Source organism: Strigops habroptila, chromosome 4 (assembly GCF_004027225.2).
Source record: "Strigops habroptila isolate Jane chromosome 4, bStrHab1.2.pri, whole genome shotgun sequence".
In the NCBI taxonomy this organism is placed as follows: Eukaryota; Metazoa; Chordata; class Aves; order Psittaciformes; family Psittacidae; genus Strigops; species Strigops habroptila.
Window position 1 is genome coordinate 68,457,332 of NC_046358.1, and position 24,049 is coordinate 68,481,380.

The 24,049-nt window shown below is 50.0% G+C and overlaps 2 protein-coding genes across 3 annotated transcripts; both read right to left on the reverse strand.

The window, feature by feature from the left end:
- Positions 1-6,535: 6,535 nt before the first annotated feature.
- On the reverse strand, positions 6,536-15,064 carry LOC115607205. 2 transcript variants are annotated; one of them, XM_030484194.1, is made up of 7 exons: positions 14,865-15,064; positions 13,871-13,958; positions 12,163-12,300; positions 11,250-11,977; positions 9,635-9,725; positions 9,374-9,520; positions 6,536-9,249 (listed from the first exon to the last, which is right to left on the reverse strand). In XM_030484194.1, the coding sequence occupies exons 1-7, from the start codon at positions 14,871-14,873 to the stop codon at positions 9,053-9,055; spliced, it is 1,398 nt and encodes a 465-aa protein (XP_030340054.1). In that variant the 5' UTR covers positions 14,874-15,064; the 3' UTR covers positions 6,536-9,052. The 2 variants fall into 2 exon arrangements, with proteins under 2 accessions (XP_030340054.1, XP_030340055.1); XM_030484195.1 differs by having other exon boundaries at positions 9,635-9,722; positions 14,865-15,062.
- Positions 15,065-15,655: 591 nt separating this feature from the next.
- On the reverse strand, positions 15,656-24,049 carry AMDHD2 (amidohydrolase domain containing 2). Its single transcript, XM_030484197.1, has 11 exons — positions 23,680-24,049; positions 23,164-23,300; positions 22,361-22,500; positions 21,933-21,987; positions 20,771-20,983; positions 19,944-20,032; positions 19,472-19,616; positions 19,111-19,218; positions 18,325-18,393; positions 17,794-17,895; positions 15,656-17,403 (listed from the first exon to the last, which is right to left on the reverse strand). The coding sequence occupies exons 1-11, from the start codon at positions 23,760-23,762 to the stop codon at positions 17,315-17,317; spliced, it is 1,230 nt and encodes a 409-aa protein (XP_030340057.1). The 5' UTR covers positions 23,763-24,049; the 3' UTR covers positions 15,656-17,314.

The window sequence follows — 24,049 nt, forward strand, 5'->3', positions numbered from 1 at the left end:
CAGCAGACAATCAGACGATGGACTGAAGGAGTACAGCCTCCTGCAGCATGAGTAAACCCACCAAATCCACCAGGAATGCACTGCAGGAAGCTTGTTACTCTTGCCAGACCTGGAGCAGCGAGGAGGCCCAACACTCCACCACACAAGTCAACCTCCTGCGGAGGAATAACAACGACTTTTCCTCGCAGCTCTCCCTGTTGGTGCCATGCTCACGTGCTGTGTTAGCACTGACAGAGCATCACAAGAATTGCCATAGGTACGACTCAAAGCTATTTAGGTTAAGGACAGCACTGGAGATGACTGGCTATGGGAAGAACTTCCAGCAGAAGCACTGGCTTTGCGGAACCTCCTCACCCATGTCAAACATGGCATACACAAACACAGGTCCATTGCAGTAAGCGAAGTTACCGTGAACGGACCCAGCAGGTATCTCACAGCCCCTGCTGACAGACATCTCCAACACGCTCCTTCTGAACTCCAATTCTTGCTGTCATGGGGCACGCATCAGTGCTCAGCCAAACAGCTCTCAACTCACCGTCAGCTGGGGCACTGCACTGGCTTTTTCCCCACTGCGTGGCTCTAAGCTGGCACCGTGGGCTTTCCAAGTCCATGGCTATGTTAAAGACTTCCAACTTGTGCCTCGTCCCAACAGGCACATGTGCTCTGCCACCCATGGTACGTGCACACACCGGCTGGCAATCTATTTTTCCAGCACGTAGGTGGCCCCACTCCTCTCTGCCATCTGCCACCATTCAGTTTTCACTGCTGCTGAAAACAACCTGAAAACAACCCTGCTCTGATTAAGTTTAATGAAGCAGGAAACCGTCCAAGTACATTTTTCCCAAATAATCTGCTTACTGCTCTGTTTCACCTACTGCCTTTACACATCCTACCCTCCTCCACTCCTGAATCCATTGCATTGCTCCTGTTTTGGCTGTTACAAGTGGACTGCTCAGTTTCCAAGAGAACAGAGAGACAGTGGGAAATGGGGGGAAATCTAGAAATGATTTTTAGATCATTTAATAATTTAATGTGTAGCAACAAATAGAAATTTGCAAGAAAATATGGATTCTACCCTACTAGGCAAGGGCTTAGATAAGTGCAATGAACAACAAAAAACCAGCAAACCTAGCTCCTTCTGAAGATCCATTTGCAAGACAAAACAGCTTCCTCCAGTGGAAAATGGGATAATTGAAGGTGTTTACATTGACAGCTGACCAACTATGGCCAAAGCCCATTTATTAAGTCCAATGCCCCCTGAGAAATCTGCAACGAGTATTTGCCTCTTGCTAATACTCGTTACGTTACTCTGAATTTCCACAGATACTGCTCCTGAATGTCCTTGCCTGTGGCTCAGGCTTGATGGTGTTTTCTCTTTCTCCATCCATAACAGGCTGTAGATCACTCCTCTCTGCACAGTAGTGCCAGCAGAGCCGCAGGCTTTTCCAGAACTGGGCAGGAAAAGCAAGCAGAGATCCTGGATGTGGCTGGTTGAGAAGATTGGCACACTTACTGAGAAAGCTTTCGCTGCAACTCCTCCTACCTCTGCTAGACAATGCTGAGGATTTAATTTTTCAGAGATCCTAACTGGGTCCATCCCAACAACCTACATTTACTCCGAAAGAGGGGCAAAATTCTTAGCAGAAGGAAGAGAACACTACCCTGTCCCCGGACAAATGTCCTTCCTTGGCCCGGGAGAGACCTGAAAGCCTTCGTACATATCCACACATTCTCATGCTTGCAGATGGCCCCTAAATCATGTTCTGAGCTGACTGCACCTCCATCCTGCCATGTGCCCAGGTAACCAATGCTCAAACACAGCTCCTGAAACCATCCCAACACTTGGGCTTTGCCTGAGTAACGCGCACCCCCTCCCAGCAGTTTTGGTGCTAATGACATTCCAAGCAAAGCTGAATTCCCCATTTCACTTCAGTGGCTGGACACCTTACTGACAAGTGCTCTTACAGGTTTGTTTAGGTGGCAACTTCTTTATCACTGCTCCCAAGATGCAAAATGAGGAACAATAAAAGATTATTTCTGCTAGTTTACTTCTGTACGATTACTGTTCATTCCATACATCAAAGGAGCTTATATTAAAGTATCCAATGGTCCAAAGGAGGACCATCTGGTGCATCAAGTCTGCAAAAAAAGTGTACTCCCTTTTTCTAAGCAAGTGACTGTTCACTGAAGCTAACTAGCATTACATTAAACTGTATGAAAATAGTGACCACAGCACCTTTTTTCCCCAATTTGTGTTCTGCAAACACAGACATCTTTAACCATAGTAGAAAACTAAGTAAACATTGCTGGTTTGCAACATGATCCATTTCTGTAACAAAAAATCATTCCTATTTTTTTATCTCTAATAGGTCTAATAAAATAGCACCTTCTTTAGTAAATAAAATATGCTGGTAGGTAAAGAACCACTTGAATTACTCTTTCTGCCCATGTACTCTGCACAACACCCTCACATTTCGTGTGTTTGCCCTTCTGCCTTCAACTGGATATACCAATTCCCCCAGACAGCTCAGGCCATCTCTTGAGGACTTCAGAAGTTACAATGACCTGGCTCACTGAAAAGGCTGCTTACAGCAGTGCCTTATTGCTAAGAAATCCATGTGGTGATTCCTTCACAATTACTGACATCAAGCTCTGGCTCCCCCTCTAACCATGAGGCTTTGTACTGGAGCTCCCACCTGGACCCAGAGCGTGCTCGGTGACAGAGCAGGGCATTGGCCCTGCATGATACATGTCTCAAGAATGAAGACCATAAACAGCTGCTAGCATAAAGTAACATGGCCTCGCATGGCTGCCATGAACCTCTGTCATCTGAAGGGCAAAATATGATGTATTGCAATGAGGATAACGATAAAAATATAAAGGCAAGCATCGTGTTTCATCCCCTAAAAATGAGCCTTGGCCAAGGCAAAGAGAATTTTGCAGGTTGCCAATAGTGACTGTCATGTTTACAGAGTACACAATGCATGATTGTGGTGCAGAGCAGAAACACGATGAGTTTCCAAGGCTCAATACCAGGCGTTCACATTAGACAAGTATCTGCAGAGCTCCTGGGCCAGACCCTGAGCTGGGAAACTGTGGGGAGAGTCAAGATTTATAACAGCTGAAGAGCTGCATGAGGATTTCTTGAAGTAAGAAATGACACCTATTTCTATTAATATAGGAAGGAATCACTTACCTTTAGATACACACACGTGCATAGATGCTAATGCCAACACTGACATCTTACGCATGTAACATACATACAACTCTTGTCACATAGAGCTGTGTCTGGATGACTGCTCAATGTTGAAATACACAGTGCAAAAATAGGAATGCATTATCCTTTGAAATAGTGAGACTTCCCACCCCCACTCCCACTCCGAGTTCATGAACTGTGCTTTTCAGCAGGAGTCACTACCTCAGCCAGGACCTCTAAGTCTGGTTGAGTCTGAAAGTCTTTTATAAGCCTCATACCTGAACCCTCGTGTAGCTGGACAGATACTGAGCACGTGCTGCCTCCTTTCCTGAATGCTCCTTAGGTTCAGACATAACATCAGCACTTCTGTGATGGTGGGACTTCTGATCGTGGTGGCCATTCCTCTTCCTGGCTTCTGTGGCAAACAAGATGTGGGTCAGCCTGTCCAGATAGTGCTCCAGCTCTTCCTGACTGTGCTCCAGTTTTTTGCCGACATCACTGGGGACAAAGGAGGAGGGTGGCGGGGGGCTTCTGCTTTCCCTCTCCTTCTTGGCCTCTTCCGCATGTGGGTTATGCCTCATTAGAAGAAGCACTATGATAAGCAAGATCAGGCAGAGATACACAACCCAGACTTCTTCCATCTTGGTGGTGGTGAGATACCAAGAAGCTAGCAGTGCCTGTAGGTGTACTCAGAGGGAAAACAGACGAGCCAGACACAGTAGGTGCTCAGCGCTTCCCAGCCGTCAGCATCCGCAGGAAGTACTGTTGCCAGCAACCAAAGCACTGTGGTAATTGATGTCAAAGCTGAGTTTTCTAAAGCAGTGCGGCTTACAAACCTTCCTGCAGTTCTAAATAGGACAGCAGCACAAAAAATGAGCAGCAAAAAAAAAAAAAAGGCAAAGAAAATAAAAGTTTGTCCTTACAGTAAAATAACTTTAGCAGAAAAATACAAGATCATCTGTCAGAGCTCCACATGATCTTAAAATAGCAGAATCTCTCCTCTTTTTTTCCTTAAGGAACTGCAGGTTCAATGCCTATTCTCTTCAAATAACTTTCCTTCTTTTACCGTGTTCAAATTGTTGTCTTGCTTGAAGTGGCAAGCTTTCTTCTTTCTAATTCAAAAAAAAAGGGAAGTTAGGATTGGGGTTTTCCTCCCCAAAGGCAGAGAACACAATATTTTACCCTTTAGGGGTCATTAGATGCTGAGTCCACAGTCTACCCTCAGCACTCTTAAAACAAATTTAAGTGGCAAAAAGGAATATTAGTCACCCAAGTTAGGGATTCAGTAGGACCAATCCGTTGTTGGCTTCCTTCTGTCCTTGCTGGTCTTGGGAAAGGAAGCCCTTGTAGAGGTGGCTTCTGGGACTCAGGAGGTAATTTCAGCTGAACTTTGTGGGGACCCCTTGGAGATCCTTTGTAGCCTGTTCCTCAGTGACTCTGCACCCCCATTACCCAAAGCAGAAGATGGGCAGCCCAGAGACCAATAAATGCATTTCCACTGACCAAGCCCAGGGGAAGGGGTTGAAAGAACTTACCAATTGGTGCCCAGCGTCCAGGTTGACAGCTGAAATGTAAGCAGAGATGAGCAGCTACCCGGGCAGGGCTGCCACCGCCTGCTCCCCCCCCGGCAGGGTCTGCCTGGAAGGGCATTGCCTTTCCTAACCTTTGCTGGGGGATCTGTTTACAGATGAGGGTGCCAAGCCTAAGAGCAGAGATCACACCCAGATTTCTGCTGCCTCTATGCAGAAATATTCTTTGGCTCACCCCACCACAGAAACAACTCTAAAACTCTTCACATTGTTCCCAAAAGCAAGACCTCTCCCATGCATTGCTACAGTGAATGGTCTGAGAAAAGTTACAGCATTCCCCCATCCCCATTCCCCCATCCCATTATTCACTTTAGAAGTTGAGTCTCAGCTTTTAGTTTTTCAAGACCAATGCTATTGAGCAAGATTTGCTCTAGAGGCAGTGTTGTACTTCACACCCCCTTTTTGCTTTGTCTTCAAGTCATTCCTGAAGTTATAGAATCATAGAATCAACCAGGTTGATCATCAAGTCCAACCATTCCCCAACACTGGCAAGGCCACCACTAAACCATGTCACTAAGGGCCTCGACTACGCGGTTTGTGAACACTTCCAGGGATGGTGACTCCACCACTGCCCTGGGCAGCCTGTTCCAATGCCTGAACACCCTCTTTGTGAAGAAATTGTTCCTAGAATCTAGTCTAAACCTCCCGTGGTGCAGCTTGAGGCTGTTTCCTGTTGTCCTGACACTTGTTCCTTGGGAGAAGAGACCAGCCCCCTCCCCGCTCCATCCTTCTTTCAGGTAGTTGCAGAGAGCAGTAAGGTCCCTCCTGAGCCTTCTTTTCTCCAGACTAAAACCCCCAGTTCCCTCAACTGTTCCTCATCACACTTGTGCTCCAGGCCTTTCACCAGCTCCATTGCCCTTCTCTGGACTCACTCCAGCACCTCAATGTCTCTCTTGTAATGAGGGGCCCAGAACTGAACACAGGATTCGAGGTGCAGCTTCACCAGTGCCGAGTACAGGGGGACAATCACTGCCCTGGCCCTGCTTGCCACACTATTGCTGATACAGGCCAGGATGCTGTTGGCCTTCTTGGCTGCCTGGGCATAAGCTGGTTCATGTTCAGCTCAGTCAATCAATCACCACTCCCAGGTCCTTTTCCATGGGCAGCTTTCCAGCCACCCTTCCCCAAGCCTATAGTGTTGTGTGCAGTTCTTGTGGCCCAAGTGCAGGACCCAGCACTTTGCCTTTGTTGAACCTCATCCCATTGGCCACAGCCAATGATCCAGCCTGTCCAGATCCCTCTGCAGAGCTTCCTACCCTCCAGCAGATCAGCACTCCCACCCAACTTGGTGTCGTCACAACCATGCTGGAAGTTCTTGCAAGCAGTTTGCTGCCTAGAAGCCTGGACCTGCCTTCCACCATGCTGCACTGCATTTAGGTGGTCAGTCACCAAAGAGATATGGTACCACAAATCAAATGACCCCTTTTGTGCCAATGCCAAATGCACAGCACAAAATGGAGGAGAAGATGCAGAAAGAGACAGGTCAGAACTCAGCTCAATTTTCTACCAAACCTGAGCTACAGCTTCTTAATGCAAGAGCACTGGAACAGAGAACTCCAAGATGAGAATATCTTTCCCCTCTCTGCTGTACACTATCAGTGCCTTTGGGCACACATATTACAGTAACTCCTAGAGTGAAGCCCTGACTCAAACTTGACACTGGTGTAAGAAGACACATCACTGAAATCATAGCCAGCATTGAAATCTGAAAGAAAGAAATGCTAAAAGAGGAGAACATTGAGGGTTTTTAAAATGTCATTAAGACTGCATTGTGGCTGCTGTGAGGGGGAACAGACTGATGGAGCAGTGACAGCATTTCCTAACTTCAAATAACACTGTTTCTTTTCAAATAAATGATAACGCAACAGAGATGCTTCAAACATCGCAAAGCGTAAGAGTGAAGACTGCTCTAAGTTCACATGCAAAATACTACAGAGTTGCCTCTTCAAGACACAATCATTAATGAAATAACTTGGGCACGTCTGTCAAAGAGGCAGGAGGCATCACCTCGACTATGAAAACAGGGATTCCACACAGAAAGGCAAAATGCCTTGGCCAGGATCACACAGTCGTGAACTGACCCAGCAGGCTCTAGTCCTGCACACAGGCGCACTCAGTGCTATGAAGCATCACCTTGGTGAACACTTGCCTTCCGGGTCCTCTAGTAATGACGCACTGCGAGAGGAATATGGCCTGGCTGGTCCGCATCTTGGGAAGACCTCTGAAAAGCTACAGGAGCCATTCACGTTTAGAATGCTTTTTCTCTCTGCTCTCTTTGGAGATACACCAGCTGGATTAGGTTACACCAAATGTCCACCTCACCGATTTCTTTATTCTAGTTGTGAAAGCCTAACGAATACTAATCATAAGGCAATAGCTAAGAATGCTTTCCAGAATACTCCTGCAGCCTTCCACAGCACAGGATTTTAAACATTTTACCAACACTAGCTGTGCAGTTTCCTGTTTGAAAGGATTTCTCAGCTAGCTGACTTGCAACTGATCCAACTAGAGGGAAAAAAAACAGAGGAATAAGATCAGCATGGCTAGGAAGAGTGATTCCAGAGCATATCACCCAACCTTGATTATATTTGCAATTTACTGTAAATACTCTTATGATACTTCTGTATTTAGGGGAATTCTTCAAATTTTTGCTCAACTGACTTCCATGGGAATTTATATGAATAATGACCTTGGGATTCTTCATGTGGAAATAATTATCCTGTACTGGATGTACCTGGTCAGCCTGTCTAGTGCCACCACAGATTTCTCTGTGTGCTCAGCTGGGCCAAGACTGGAGAAAGGAGCCTGCTTTGCTTTTCCTCTATCCTAAGGACTGTACACTTCTAGAAAGTGCAGACTTCATTCCCAGCCCTGGGAATGATTGACCTGAAACAAGGTAGGAACAAAATACCCGTTTTCCCAGACTTATGCTGCATAACCAGCTAGGAAAGAAAACAGCTGTAGATCCAAGGTCATGTACAAGATCCTTTTTAATCTTACTGAATGGCATGAAAACACAAAAAGTTTGATGACACAGCTTCTGTATGCGTAATATAAAACCCTGGAAAACAAAAAAATACTGTATAGCGTTGTTCCATACAGTCACTAACTCCCAGCAGTGTTCCTCAGCAAGCAAAAGAATAATTTGCTCGCCTACTGATTTCCAGAAGACTTAAAAGTCTTCTCTCTATATTTCTCCTCATCAGGTATGTTACCCAGGTTCAGTTTCTCCTTATGCTAGACAAGCATTCTTTAAAACAAACAAACAAACAAATATCACAGATGGAACAGACTGTATCAGAGCTTACTAATACATTTTTTTTGTAGCCAACATAAGGTTTTTTTGAAGCCTTTCCTAGCAAATGTTTTCCACCATCTCCGCTGCTCCTAGTACACCCTGGAACCTGCCTACACTCCCTTTTCTTGCCTCTCAGGCAGGATGACTGGACTATAAAAAGGAAAGAGAGCACTGCACTCAGGGACACCTGATACCATCTTTCCTTTTAAAGGACTTCTGTTCCTTCAGCTTTTTTAAGCTTAAAGAGGAAGATTTTCTGCCTAAACACAGGAGATGGGTTGAGTCGCTGAAGTAGTATTGAAACACTGAAACTCCACTGTGTGGAGAGACACATTCAACTGTCAAGGTAGCAAAAATTTAATACAAATCAAATGCAGAAGAGTCCTTGGGCTCTCTCAGTTCATTTCACCACCACCCAAGCTTTGGCATGCAGCTGATTCAGCCTCTGAGTCACTGGTGGTTGTAACTGGGCTACTTATACAGTAAACTTGTTTTTTAAGAGCCGATTGTACATCCTTCCCAGCTGGCCCGTACCTGGCTTCAGCAACAAAAATCCTTCCCTGTCTGGAAACAACTGTCTTTACATCCCTAAGCTAGATTAAAGCAGCATTTGCAATTCTCTTTGAAGTCTATACCCGTCAACTGAAGAGATGAACGAGCAAGGACAATTCTCACTCATTTTCCTCCAAGGCCCTGAACTTCCTACTCTAGGTGGCAGTGATGACACACTGCCCAGGGCTTTCTGGATACCAGAGGCTGCATTGACTCACATGGAGTGGAAGCACCCAACTATCCATTATGCTTACACTGCTGGATCTTCACAGAAGCTGGTTCTTCTTCTGAAAGATGAACCTTACTTTAGAAAAGACTGAGTTTCTTGGGTAACATTTCCTACTGCTCAGCATCTTTCCACCATTCTTAAGTTTATAGGAGATATGGCACAGGTTTTAGCCACAGTTTTAGACTTTCCTAGAAGAAATTAAAGCGAAACTCTTCTTGGGAAGGTGTGAATTTGAATGGGCCTGTGTTATGTGTCCCGGGTGACTCTGAAAGGGATCCTGCTGAACCTTGACTTTTCCTGGAAGCCCCTGAGCACTTCCGGATGAACTGGCCTTTCTTCTTGCGGATGCTTCCCTTCACTTCCACAACTCTGGCAGATTTCACAGCTTAAAGAGGGGAGCAAAGAGCAATGAAAGATGTTTACTCATCTCATATAGCGAGGTCCCACTCTGCAAAGCAATATGAAAGGCAAAGCCCTTTCTTCTCTTCCCCCACCATGCAAAGTTCTACCTGCTTCCATGAGCTTCAGCTCTTTGCACAGCTCCTCCTCCATCTTTTTCCTGTAGTCTCCAAACATGACTCTCATGAGTTGACGCTTCTTCACCAGCGGAGCCTTGTCATTGCGCAGTGTCTTGATTGCACGGAGAGCCTCCTCGACTGAAGCATGCAAAGGAGAAACAAGGCACAGTTTAAGACTCCCCAGTGGCTCTGCTCCTGCACGCCTGCCAGCCCTTCCCACAGGGGAGATCTCTTGTTTACTGGAATGCTTACCCTGCTTTGGAGTGGATTTCTGTGTCTTCAGGCCAAGTTCCAGCTGTTCCACACACCAGTCCACCTCCTTCCACAGCTGGTCCCCTGACTGCTATGCAACATGAAGCAGAGTGAGCAAAAGGAAGTAAGTAATCAAAAAATTAGAGCAGCAGGTGCTACACAGGAAAAAAACGTATCTGCATAAAGGACTATTCCAAGTTTCATGTTCTGGTTATCACTCTACAGAATTAATGACTTTTCCCTGTAGTGTTTTTCATTGGATAAACTTAAAGCACTGGACAATTGTTTCGCTGCAACTTACTGGCTCTATTTGATGGATTTAATATTTGGCTGTCATTTAGATGTATCATCAGAATGCTATTTTCTGGAAAGCTGTCCAGGCCTTTCCTCTGAAAGAAGCTGTCAAGTCAACTTATAGGTGGGAAGAATAAGCATTAACGACAAAAAAAAAGCTACCCCAAACCTGCCCGAAATCAAAAAGCAAACAATGGACAAAATCAGAAACTGAGTCTTGGTGTTTCAGCTCCTGTGTGCTTGCTCAAGCAGAAATGCATGAGAAGGCTGAAGCCCATGAAGGTGAAAGAAGCCAAGTCCCATTGAGCAAAGCCAGCTGGCTAACTGAGCAGTGGCAGGGAGAAGGAAAGAGGGCTGCACCCTGGGGCTGAAGCAATTCTTAACTGTTATGTACATGTAAACACAAAAGCATTCATGCTGTCTCCTCTTCCTTACAACAGCGACATTCCAATGGACTGAAAGAGCTTTTAATCACCTTTCTATCCTTCCATCACCTTCATACCTTCCCAGTACTCAGCAGTGTTTATTGGTAGGGCTGTTGTTGAAGCAGCACTTTGGATGGAGTGCCTCAAGAGGCAGGTGACCACTCAGTGCAATTTCTGTGTAGAATGTTAATGGAAGCAAGTGTTTTGCAATTCTGTATTTCACTATCGCTCAGCTGGCACTGTCTATTAATAATAACTATACCAGTGCTGGAAAGAAGAATGAAGTGAAGATCTGGACCTCAGCAGAACACCAGAAAACCTCAGGGTGTGCCTTAATGATGTGTTTACACACAACTTACAAGTTCAGTCTATTTCTGGCCATGCCTTACAAGAAGAATCTTCTCAGAAGCACCTTTAAGCTTTGCACCAGACCCTGCCATGGCTGTGGCCACAAGGGGCAACGGCTCTGCACCTCAGATTTGCTATTTGTGTTATGTGAGCAATTCATCCTACCCAGTAATATGCCAATCAGGGGTACAGTGCCTGGTTCAGCATGCACAGATACCAGCTTAGCTCTGACTGAGGAGAGTCACCTCTATCTTTTTAAGAAACTGTGACACCCAGCTTCCCAGGATTAGCCATCAGAAGTCTAAACATGAAATGTTTCAGTACAAGCCTGAAGCAGACAACGAAGGACCATTAACTCCTTTCCACTAATCAGGTTCCCCAACTGTCTAGCAGAGAAAGAAAACAGCTGCTGTAAGAAGCAAGCAGCAATCCTCCTCTTTCAGGTTCCCTCTCAAGCCACTACACTGACTGTTAAATATGCAAAGAGATGAAGCTTCTCTTTTGCTCAAGGGTTTATAAATAATAGGATCCCATCAATATTTAAATACCTGAGAGGTCTCATCCTGGTGGGGAGTATCTGCATTTTGACATCTGCTAGCTTCTGCCTTTGCCTTCCTGTTGATCTCAGTTTCTTTTATCTCCTTTTTACTGACAGATGTTTTTTGTTTCTTCTTCTTCTTCTTCTTCTTCTGGACAGCTCCATCTGCTGATTTCTCTGCCACTGTCTCATCTCCAGGAGCAGTCTCTGGTTGGGGGATCCTTAATGTGACATTGCTTCTATGCTCTTTGGGTGAACTACCTGTAGTTTGAGTCAACTCAGGCTTCTGCAAGGCTGCAGTCTGTGGCATACCTGCTGATTCAGCAGGCAAAGAATTACCCAGCACCTCATGACCTGCTGTACAGTCTATATGTTGGCTTGCTGGAACTAACTGATCCAGAGGACAGTCTTCATCTGGGGTGGCAAAGTTGAAAGCAAACTTGGGTTCTTGTCCAGAGGCAGCAAACCTCAAGGCTCCATTCCAGTTCTCCTGCTCAGTGCCTCCAATACTGGTTTGTATCTTCTCAGCACCACTGACACCAGGGACTGTTTCCAAAGGTGTGCCAGTTGCTTGTGTGTCACTGTCAGAAAGCGTGAAATCAAATCGGAAGCTGCTGTCAGACGACATGAACCACTTTGGCGTTGCCTCAGAGATTTGGTCAGATTGTCTGCCATACACCACACCACCTGAAGCCTGCCCATTGCTCTGCTGTACTTCCACATCACCAGGTTTCATGACTAGAAAAGAAAGCATAACGTTTCTGTCAACGTGCCAGTTTCCTACTATGGGGATGCCACTGCTACTACAACTCCCTCTGTAAGACACTGCCACAGAGAGGCAATCCAGTCATGAGCTGCAACATAAGAAATTGACAGAAAAGAACCAAATATTACCATCATCTGACAGGACAGTTCAAGCTCACCTGCTTTGTCCATGCCCTTCTGATCCTCAGCCATCCTGAGGCGACAATCCCCAAACATTTGGTTCATCACTTGCTGCTTCTTCACAAAAGGCGTGTCATGGGAGCGCAGGACCTTGAGAATGTCCTGGGTCTCCCCTGCTGCACTCAAGAAAAAGATCAAGAGAGACAAGAGGCAGGTTATGGTGGGCCTTACACACCATACTGTGGGATGCTGATGACTGGGTCTCCTCGGAACGTGTTGTGTTCGTACCACCTCTGACTAATCCATGACTGGCGTTCAGTCAAAAGGAAACTCCAAGTGCTTCTAGAAGCTAAAATACCATGAAATGTTCTTAAAGGGGGGTGGTGGGGTGTGTGTGTGTGTGTGGAAATAAATAGATCTTAACTGCTTATTATACACAGTAAGAATCTCACACTGAAGAAAGTGCACTACTAATGGCACAGAAGCTACACAGGGCTCAACAACCCTTCCCCCAAAGCCACTGACAAACCTAAGAGGCTAGCTCGGTGTCTCTTCTCTGGAAAACTGGGAAAAATCTGAGTACAGAGCACACCCTGAAAAGGAAGACTCTTGCTTGACTCTCATACGAACCACCCTGACCACAACAGTAATCCCAATTTTGTAAGTCAGAGCAGATTCTCTAAAAAGCACAGTTGTTCTTCTGTGACAGAGGTCCCCACACACCTCGTTTGGGGAACTCCAGATACGCAGAGTCTTCTAGTGCTTGTCTCACACATTTCAAGCCACAAAAAAGCTTGATGTACTTAGACTAGTATTTTGGAATGGGCACTCCCCATCTCCCCTGGCTGCAGTGCACCTCTCTGGGACTCTCCAAATGAGGTGTATCTTGCAGACTCAACAGTGAGTCCCATACTAGAGACAGAGTAATAACACACAAGTGCAAGGCAGAAGTGCTGCAGCAGGGCTGCAGCCACCCACAAAAGCGGGTATCAGGGTCCTGAGCACACATTTCCCCTACTTTCAAGGAGTTTGGCTGGCTGCATTCAAGGCCTGCTCACTATTAAGAGCTGCTACAAAGAAAGGGCTAGAAAGAGCTTCAGCCTCGCCCTCTGCTGCTGGACACTAGGTACCAAGCACAAGATACACGTGTAACAAAATGGTCCGATGCTCAAGCCTGGCGTGTGGGCACAAATTCATCACTGCTATATGCTTGGTGCCCCAGCAAACACTCACCTCAGCACCTTACAAAGGGTAGTCACACCATTCCTCTAAATGTTAGCTACTAGCCATCAGCAGAAGCAGGATATATGTCTTCATACATTTACAAGTTGGACTGACTAGATGTAACTTCTTCTGAAAATGATTTTATAGGATTTTATCTTTTGTGCAATTTCTCTTTGGAACATGAACAATGAGGAACAAGCTTCACAGAAATAAACCTACTGGTGTTTAAGGGCCAGATGCACTGACACAGTATTTCATTATGACTGGAAAACAAAAGCAGAGCTGTAGCAGAATCAAACAATGAGCCATTAGATGGGAACATGAGAAAGAATAAAGAAAACAGAGAGACTGAACGTCACAGGAATAAAAGATAAGCTGCTTCCAGACAGACAGATCTTAAGTTCAATGCTTTATGTTGTTTTGTCTTTAGAACAAATCCCATACAACACAAGAATAGGAAACAGATAGAAGAAACAGAAAAACACCCAGGTCTGAGGTTGGAATACGGCTGAGGCATCATACCTTGTTTGGGGGTCCGGCTGAAGCGAAGATTTGCCTCCAGCTGCGAAATGCACCACTGCAGCTCCTCTTGGAACGTGCCCTGGGGAGCCTTGGACATGGGAAAGCACAATGTTTAAAAGAAGCACAAATCTCTCGCTTGCAAAACTGATTCCAAACTGGAGTTTTCTGAAGCCCTCTCCCCTCTTATGGGAGATCAGACTAATGAGTCATTAACCCCTTTTCCGGCTGTATGCTTGAAGTGTGTGGTGTCACAGCTCAATTTATACCTTAACTCAACACAGCACAGAGTGGGACACATGCCCTACCGTTTTCCCTATTTAGAGGGCACCAAATGAGCCCTCTATGTCTCAAAAATTAGAGACAACAGACTCTTACTAGCAGTAAACCAGCCCTTCATGGCAAGCCAGGGCTTCCTGCTGATTTTATTGGTTTTAGGGGTCTTTGGTTGGTTGTTTCCCCACTCTTCCCTTTTTAAAGGCCCCAAATGGAAGATTTCTCATTTTTCCTGAAGCTTATTCTATGGCATAATTTCATTAAGTCTGGAAAACAAAAGCAGAGCTGCAGCAGAACCAAACAACAAGCCATAAGATGGGAACATGGGACAGAATAAAGGAAACAGAGAGAACGCAGCAGCAAATTTCCCCCAGCACAGTGCCAGCAATACACAGAATTTATCTTTATGTTAAACACAAATTCTCCAGACTTTGCTGTATTTACACCCCTTCTGCCTCCTGCTAAGCCAAGTAAGGGTCAGAAGCCCACGTGTGAACAAGACAGTCCTTAAAGCGCATTAGGAAGTGAAATAGATAACAATCCTGCCTTAGAGGAATACGGAGGTGACCAGGAAATGGGAAAGTCCGGCGCAAGTGCCAGGGAAGCGCTTTAAAGAGCCCCGGGGAGCTGTGGGCAGAGCTGCGGCTGCAGCACAGCCTGGGCCCCGGGAAGGACCGGGGCAAGAGGTGCCTGAGGCAGAGGGGCCGAGCAAAGCCCTTACCCGCTCCATGCCGGGAGGCTCCGGGCCACCTCCGGTCACCAACAGCGTGTGGGCTCCCGGGCTCCGGCTTCACCCGGCCCGAGCCCACCACCAGCGACCGGGCCCCTGGACTGAGGCAGCCACCGAGGTCCGCGAGTGAAGGCGCGAAGGGCCCGGCCGCCGTGCACCGCCCAAAGGCCGCCCCTCGCCGCGGTCCGCCTGCTCCCTCGTCCCCGAGCCTGCGTTCCGCCACCGCGCCCAGGGGAAAGCGGCGGCCGCCCGGCCCCGGCACGGACCGGCCGGTAGGGAAGGGGACAGGCCCCGCCGTGGGCCACCAGCGGCCGTCCTCTGCCCTCGGCGGGGCCTGCGCGGGGCGGGCCGGGGGTGCCGAGGCGCGGAGCGGCTGCGGACCGGAGGAGCCGAGCTCCCCCCTCGGTGGCGCATCTGTGCCCCCAGCTCGCCTACCGCTCCCCTGAGCCCCACGGGGAGCTGCTGGGCCGGGTGGGCCGGGGCTTGGAGCAACCTGGTCTAGTGGAAGGTGTCCCTGCCCATGGCAGGGGGTTGGAACTGGATGAGCTTTAAGGTTCCTTCCAACACAAACCAGTCTGATTCATTTCCAGTGCCAGGACACCGCTTTCCAGCTGAGGACTCCCTCCAGGGGACCAAATCGCACAGCCACTTCGGCATCATCCCCATCCAGGTGCAGAGGCCCTGGGATAGCAGCTCCCAGCCCACCCTGACACACACCACCATACAACACAGAGTACAGCGTACCTTCAGCAGCCAAAAAGAGAGCAATAGACAGGTACAGGTGTTGTCTAATTCCATTTCTATTTTAGATTTCCTTTCGATTGCTTAATTTTGTAAATAATAATAATAATAAAAAAAAATTAGAAACCTTGTTTCATATGCATTTTTTTCCCTTGGATTTTTTTCCAACAGCAGCCCAAAGTGCCCTCGCTGGGATCTGTAACGCTGCAGCAGGTCACGTTTCCTAGCACAGTATTTGATGTCTCTTTCAAATGCTTCACATTGTGGAGGTTACAATTTCTGCTGATGTTGGGAGTTGATGTTAGAAATTCTCCAAGGCTGCCAGTTATTCCAGCAGGGCTCTGAAGCGGTAGGAAAGCACTTCCAAATGTTGCTGTTACAGGTTATAAAAAGGTACTGGAAAAATCAGCACACTTCTGCCCATCCTGGCTGGACTCTTGCCTTGCCTTACAGCCTCCACCCTTGCTAAGGCTTAGCCCTTGCCTAAGCCCTCCCCTCATACAAAACCCATCTAACTGGTCTGAGGCTTGTCCAGAGATTGTGCAAGAATCAACAAAGCTGTTCTGAGTGAGTGTGGTAGGTTTGAAATCAGCAACAGTCTTCACACAGAAGTGTCCAAGTGACAGGAAAAGAGCTGACAGCCAAATATTGGAGAAGATAATAATGAGCACGGGAATACTGAGCTATCACAAGCTGCCTTGAAAGACCAGACTCCCAGTGCAGTTCTCCTTCCCTCAGTCCCTGAGCTGGACCAAGAGCTTGTTTGCCTGTCAGCATCAATCTGGATGCATCCTCTAAAGCAAAACTTCCTGTCTGTGACCTGAGGAATGCACAACCCCATCAGATAATCCAGAGGCTGAGCGCAGAGCCTGCAGAACCCATCTATCCAGAACAAGGGGTTAAGAGGAACATTGCTTTCTGTGGTAGGATGCTGTCCATGTCTCCAGCTGAAACCACGTGCTGTGAACTCAATGCCCATGCAGGGGAAAGGCACAAAGGACCAGCAATGATTCGTTTTTCCTGGGTTTGATCTCTGCCCTGAGGATTCAGCCCACATGGATTCAGAGCCCCACAACGGCACCAAGTCGGCAAGCTGCGACAGCCTTGCTCCAAGGACACACGGCAGAGGGACTGCCGGGGGATCAGAATGTGATCCTCGACTTCTGCTGACACAACAGCAACCTTTTAACGTGAAGAGCTGCGAGCTGAGCTGGTGGAAGCTGATGTGTAACCAGCCATGGCTTCCCGGGAGCGAGGCAAAGAGCAGACAGGGGAATGGAAATGGCTTGAGCCTGCCTCAGGCACAGGGCAGGTTAGCGAGTGCTCTATAAAACAGTGCAGAGGCTGGGACAGCTTCACACTGCTGTGAGATGGTGTCAGGAGCACCTCTTTCTGGGGACTCCATGCAGGACAGCTGTGCAGGCCTTCAGGTCACTCCAGGGCCTGGCAGTCCCCCCCAGCACAGATCTGCCTGCTCTCCCCACACCACCAACCGAGCACCAACACATCTGGCGCAGGCATGGCAGTAACTGGAAGCAGCGATTGCGCTGGAAAACGCAGCTCTTTGGTATGAGGCTCCTTTAAGGGAGTTGCAGGAAGGAATTAAAAAAACAAAAGAAGAAAAGAGAGAAGTGGGGTGAAGCTGCTACCACAGCTTCGAGGGTGGCCTGGAGCCTGGAGGGCACTGGGACAGCCCAGTGTCACATGCCTAATGCATCCTGTCTCCAGACTTCCTCGCCTGCGATGTACGTGGCTTGCACATACAGACCATCATTCAGCATCAGGAAATCTGCATCGGGTAAGAGAGAAAGGAAGCAGCTGAAGCTGGCTGGGAAGAGCTGAGCTCAGCACGGAAGAGCTTCCCCCCACCCCACAAACGGCAGCAGGACAGCAGCATGGTGCCATCCTTGCTGTGACAGCTCTGCTCCATGCTGGCTGAGATGTGGGGTCTCACCAAAGGGATCACGAAACAACACTAGCACCCAAAGGAAACACCACTGGAGCAAAAGCCCAGAGCAAACCCCAGGCAAAGCGAATCTCCCTGCAGCTCCCACTGAAGCAGGGGATGAAGATGTGTTTGCTGCAGCCCCAGCACCCAGCACCCAGCAAAGCACCCAGCTTTGCAGGAGCCCTCACACTGTTGTCCCTGCACCAGTACCTGCTGTCCCCACACCAGTACCTGCATCGGAGTCGTAATTTAGTGTCCCCTTTTTGTGTTCAATCCCCAGGAGCTGGGCGGGATGCAGAGACGCTGCCTCCAACGCGATCTCTACTGAGCACCCTTGGACAGAGAAGGGGGAGACATTAGGGCAGCAAACAACCCTGTTGCCAGAGCAGCCTGAACCCCCCCCGCTAAGGCAACTGTCAGCCTGGCAGGGACCTGACCTGGAACACCCTCGCCACAGCCAGATGGAGCTGGGGAGGGGAAACATCCCTATGGGAGATAGCAGGAAGAGGAGAACTGAATACCTAGGGAATGGGGAGGGGAGAAAAGAGCAGGAGAGTTCACCTCTCGTCCGTGCTATGGGTTAAAATGAACCCTCACCAAAAAAAGGTGCTCATCTGAGGCCAATGCTGCTGATCCCAGCCCTTCTCATCATGTCTCAGGTGAGAGGGAACATTGCCTGGTGGAGTGGACACAGCTGGCAAGAGCGAGACCTCTTCCCATGTGAACATAGGGAGCAGCAGCTTGTGGACAACACTTACTTACCTGTGGCTTCTTGAAAGTGTCGCACACACGTGTCCATGGTTGCCACACTGCCACTCAGGGTCTTTGTGCCTGGGAGAGGAACAGGATGGTGCTGAGCAGGTCCCACAACCCACAGCAAAGAGAAGTGGGCTGGTGGGAAAGTATAACATGACCAGAAAAGGTGAAAATCCTGGACTGCACAGGAAGCAAGTTGAAGGGCCTGCAGCCATTGCTGCCCAGTGACAGAACAAGGCAAGAGAGAACCCATGCTGGCAGTGCAGGGAGAGGTACTGGGATGTCCCCCTGCAGCTCTGCTGTGAGACCAGCTGGACTGGGTGAAACTAGCACACAACACAGAGATCTGCTGCCAGAGACAGCGGAAGGACAGAGAATGATCCTTCCTGAAATACTTTCCCAGTCTCCAACTGCTTGCAGCTGAGGGAACTTAGTTAGCAAGAGTGGTTGTGTTAAAGTAAAGACAAGGGACAATAAGTATGTGTAGGATTTCTCTGTCCTTTCCGACCCCACTGGAACCTCTGGCATCCATGATCCTGTGTTCAAAGGTGTTGCAGACAGCTATGAGCTGAGAGATTCCTCCCCACCCCATGAAGGTGGGGTACTTCCCCTTTTTATGAGATGTCTCATTCTCCCCAGGGCCAAGTCCCTGCAGAGCCATCAGGCAGCAAAACCCAAGAGGGTGGTGCAAGTGCTGCCCTGCTCTGACAGGCACTGCGAGGTGTGCTGAGCTCTCCAGGAACAGGCACAACTGCCAGCACTGTCCCCAGCTCTTTAGCAAGAAGCACTTACCTGCAATGTAGGTGTTCAGCCCATCAATCTCCACCACCTGCTGCCCCAGCGTGTGCCGACCTGGTGCCAGCCCCATGCCAGCGATTGCATCTGTCACCAGCACCAGGCCTGAGGGATGCAAGAAAAGGGGCTGCCTTACCTTTGCAGCTGATCTTGCTGAGCTCTGAGCACTGCACCCCACTGGCCCTCCCAGAGAGGGGCCAAGGTGAGTCTAGCCACATGCAACCAAAGCAAGAGGGCTGGTGGATCAGCCCCCGTGGCTGTGGTCTTTCTCAGGCAGTGAGGGCAGCACAACACAGCACTAGCGTGAGTGTTTTGTGGGTGATGGCTCGTGGCACTGAGTGGGCCCATCACGGCTCACCTTTGGGGTGGGCTCGGTGGGCGATTCGCAGGGCGGCAGGGTTGGTGTGGATGCCATCAGAGATCATGCCGTAGAAGACCCTCCGCCCAGCGGGAATCTTGTCACTTGTCAGCAGCCCCACGATCCCAGGGTCACGATGGTGGAACTGCTCGAGGGGAGAGAGAACAAGCTGTGGAGCATCACCAGGACTCATGGGCTGAGACCCTTCCTGGCAGGGGGCGCAGCTGCCATCTCTATCAACAGTGCCCGGCAGCTGAACGCTCTGTCCTTTACCAGGCAAATCTGGGCATTTCCTCCAATCTCAAGAGTCTTTTAGATCAGGCAGTAGAAACGTGAAGCCAGAGGTTCAGTGCTGAAACCTCATTGCAAGGCCTGGTACGAAACAAGCTGGGGAGAATATGCATCCATGGGAAGCAGGAGAGAAAGCACCAGAAGCAATACCAGTGCTGGGCAAGTGCCCTCAGCTACTCACCGGCAACATGGCATTGAAGAGGTGAGTGATGAAGGTAGCACCGTGCTGCACAGCATCCTCAGCCTGGGAAAGATTAGCCACTGAGTGACCTGGGAACAAAGACCAATGCCTGATTTCTCTACCCATCTCCATTTCTTTCCTTGCAGGAGTGAAGATGCTTCATCACTAGGACTTGACTCTGATACCCCACCATGAGATGCCAGCCTCAGCACAGAAGTGTTTGATGTGTCAGGGTGCACTTCACCCTCAATAACTGCCCCCCCCCCCTTTCTTTTTTTTTCTTTTAAAGGGATTTCTTCAATGATCTGAGGCAAAGAAGAGTTTGTGAAACAGAGGGCAAGAAAAATGCAGCCAGTTTTAAGTCAGTGGCCAGCAAGATATTGGAGGGAGAGGTCTCCTACAGTGCTTCTGGTTGACAAACAGTTATCAAAACTCAGCAGTAATCTTTGGAAAATTATTTCACTTGTCAAATAAGCAGTGGAATTTCAGAGTTTCAACCTTTCCATGTCACCAACCCTCAATTACATCTTTGTTCAAGTAAGACTGCTATTCTTTCCTGCGTGCAACCAGCACCAAATGCTACCTTGTGTTCAATGGCAGGGGCTCCCCAATCAATAAATATGAAGTTCAGCCGTTATCATACAAAGGGCCACAGATTCACAGCATGATGTTTTGTCACACCATTTGTGACAGGTCTGTCACCTCCACAAAGGCCAGGGAAAAGAAAATCTGTACAGTCACACTGAGACACCGTTAGAGATGCCACATCCCCAAGAGAGGGGCAGGGAGACAGAGTCCCCCTAAGACTCCTCTGCCCCAGCCCTTACCCAGGGAGACACAGATGCCCCTCTTGGTGAGCTCCCGGATCACCTCGCTGCTCCTCTTCATCTCTGGGGCGAGGGTGACAATCCGGACACAGTGCAGGGACCCGTAGGTGGCCAGCAGGTCCTGGAAGGCACCCGCCTCAAAGGTGCGGAGGCAGTGCTCCGGGTGCGCCCCCTTCTTCTCCTTGCTGATGAACGGTCCTTCTAGATGGGCCCCTGCCCAAACAGGAACACAAAACCATGACCGTTCCCCTCCCCGCCAAGGACCAAGAAACCTGCTGGGTCTGCCCTGCTCCAGTCAAGCTCTTGCCATTCTCCTGCAGCAAAACACATGGTTCAGGTTACTCTGAGCTCAGCACAGCAAAAGATGCAGGGCTGGAAGCTGGCCAAGCCCAGCCACCCCGCTGCCACTGACCTGTGGGGACAAAAGAGCTGAGCAGTGCGTGTACAATGACAGACCATGCAGAGGCCAGGCACAGGCTGAGGGAGAAAGCGGATCACAGAAACACAGACTGGTGTGGGTTGGAAGGGACCTCAAAGCTCCTCCAGTTCCAACCCCCTGCCATGGGCAGGGACACCTTCCACTAGAGCAGGTTGCTCCAAGCCCCTGTGTCCAACCTGGCCTTGAACACTGCCAGGGATGGGGCAGCCACAGCTTCTCTGGGCAACCTGTGCCAGCGCCTCAGCACCCTCACAGGGAAGAGCTTCTGCCTAAGAGCTCATCTCAGTCTCCCCTCTGGCAGGTTAAAGCCATTCCCCCTTGGCCTGTCCCTACAGGCCCTTGTCCAAAGCCCCTCTCCAGCTTTCTTGTAGCCCCTTCAGGCACTGGGAGCTGCTCTTAGGTCTCCCCTTAAGGAGCCTTCTCTTCTCCAGGCTGAACAAGCCCAGCTCTCTCAGCCTGGCTCCAGAGCAGAGCTGCTCCAGCCCTCGCAGCATCTCCGTGGCCTCCTCTGGACTCGCTCCAACAGCTCCACGTCCCTCTTGTGTTGTTGCCCCCAGACCTGAACACAGTACTCCAGGTGTGATCTGTGCCCATGCATCCCTCCCATGAAGAGAGCTCCAGGCCCCATTTGTGATGTTCCTACAGTAGCTTCTTTCCCCTTAACAAGATAATTGCCTACTTAGAGTAGCACCAGAGAGGATAGCGAGGGACAAAACCACTTACCCAAGATACCTGCTCCATGGGCTCCACCATTTCTTATACTGATCTGAGGGAGAACCTAGAAAAAGGGGTTTGTCAGACATGGCACCCCAGACACAGCACCCCAGCCTGCCAGAGCGCAACCTACATGTCAGGTCCAGAGAGAGCTTTGTAGCTGGACCACTTGGAACCATCAGCCAAACACAGCCCACAGAGAAAAAGTCAACTGGAAGCTCTGCTGTGCAGAGCTGGCCTGGGAGGCATTACTGTCTCAGAGATCTAAAGGTTAAGGGCAAGAAATCCAGGAGTAGTGCCCAGCTCCTCATGCCCACGGCTTTTCCCCCAAGGCAGCTATGCCAATCCCTGTGGGCCCAGCCTTGGCTCTCTCACCTCTTGGTACCAACCTCAGCCCTTTATCCCCCCTGTGGATGAGAGGGGAGAAAGTCACTTACTTGGTGGTACACAGCTGGAGGAGAGGTCACCAGGGTGGGACAGAAGGAGGTCACGCCATGGGAGAGGATTTTCTGACTGACCAGGTCAATCCCTGATTTGAAGTCATCTGTAGCCAGGGAGAAGTCCACCCCAAAGCCTCCTGCACCATGAACCAAACAGATATGAAACTGCAGCATGACTGGAGCAAGCTGCTTCATGTGTACGGCACAGATCAGAAGTGAAGGGCTCCACCAACACTTCTGCCCTACATTTGCAAGGCTCTGGGAGTACAAATCCAACCAGTGCTGTCCTCCTGAACTGCTTCTCCCCACAGCATCCCACCGCGTTTTGCAAGCACCAACGTTTTATTTTGGTGCAGGGCAAAATCTGAGGATTCCCCACTGTAAAGGGGATCTGACTTCTGACACAGGCTACCATAGAACAAGCCCCTCCTGACCCTCAGGGAAGAGCTACTGCAGGTGATGTGTGTTCCGTTGGTTAAGTCCTGCTCTGTTGTCTCCACACCCTGGAAAGGGCAGGGCGGGCATCCTACCAGTGCAGGGGCAGGATAAAATGCTCATAAAAATGAGGTTAAGAGGAAAGCTGGGCTGAAATCCCCACCCAGCCAAAGGGGATCAGTTTCATGACAGCACCAACCATGGGCAAAATTGTTCTTTACCATTAAGCTTGGTGACTCACATCTCCTTTGTACACCTAAATGCACTTGGTTAGGGGCAGTATGCATGCAGCGAGGTTTGAAGGACGGGGATGGACAAATCTAGCATCCTCCACCCCTCTGCAAGTGCACGTGGCTTCACCGTACCATTGATCTGGACATCGATGAAGCCCGGGGCGATGATGCTGTCCTTACAGTCCAGCTGGATGTCAGCAGATCCCTTCTCCTCGAAGAAGAGTTTCTCCGGGTTGAGGATCTTCCCCTCTCGCACCCACAGGTCCTCCCTGAAGGGACAATCACACAGAGGCCAAGCTCCTGTGGAGCACACGGAGCAGGTGGTGGCCGTGGCCCCAGGGACCACCCTCGGGCAGAGCAGCCCCAGGGGCACGCTGCGCCGCGGGCTCTCCGGTGCCTGACGGGGAAGGACGGGCAGCTCGGCTCTGCCTGGGCTCTGGGATGCCCCCGTCACCGCGGTGGCTTTGGCCGAGGGGCTGGCAGCGGGGACGAGGGGCGCAGAGAGCGGCCGTACATCACACGCCTCGTCCCGCTCGGAAAGCGGGCGCGGGGGAAGGTACAGCGCGGGGTGCTGCAGCCCTGGGGGCTGGGGACGGTTCCCCGGGCGCTGAGGTGCCGGGTGAGCCCCGCCGCCCCGGCTCCGCTCACCTCTGGAGCTGATGGCTCCGCAGGATGCGGCAGTTGGTGAACTGGACGATGGGCGCATCCGAGACGGATTTGTTGGACGGCATCGTGGGACCGCGGGAACCGGCGGGAGTGGGGGGGGGGTGGGCACGGGGCGGCCACCGGAGCAAGGCCGCGGCTCAGGTGCGAGTGGGCGCCGCTGGAACGGGGAGCCGGTGAGGAGCGGGGATGCCGCAGCGCCGCCCGGGGGCAGGCAGCGGGCAGGCCCTGCCCCTCCCCGCGGCTCCGGGCCGGCGCCCTGCGGAAACGGCCCGGCGGCGGGACCCCCTGCAGCCCCCGCCCGGGGCAGCGGGGCCGGGCCGAGGGGCAGGGGCGGTGCCGGTCCCGGTCACGT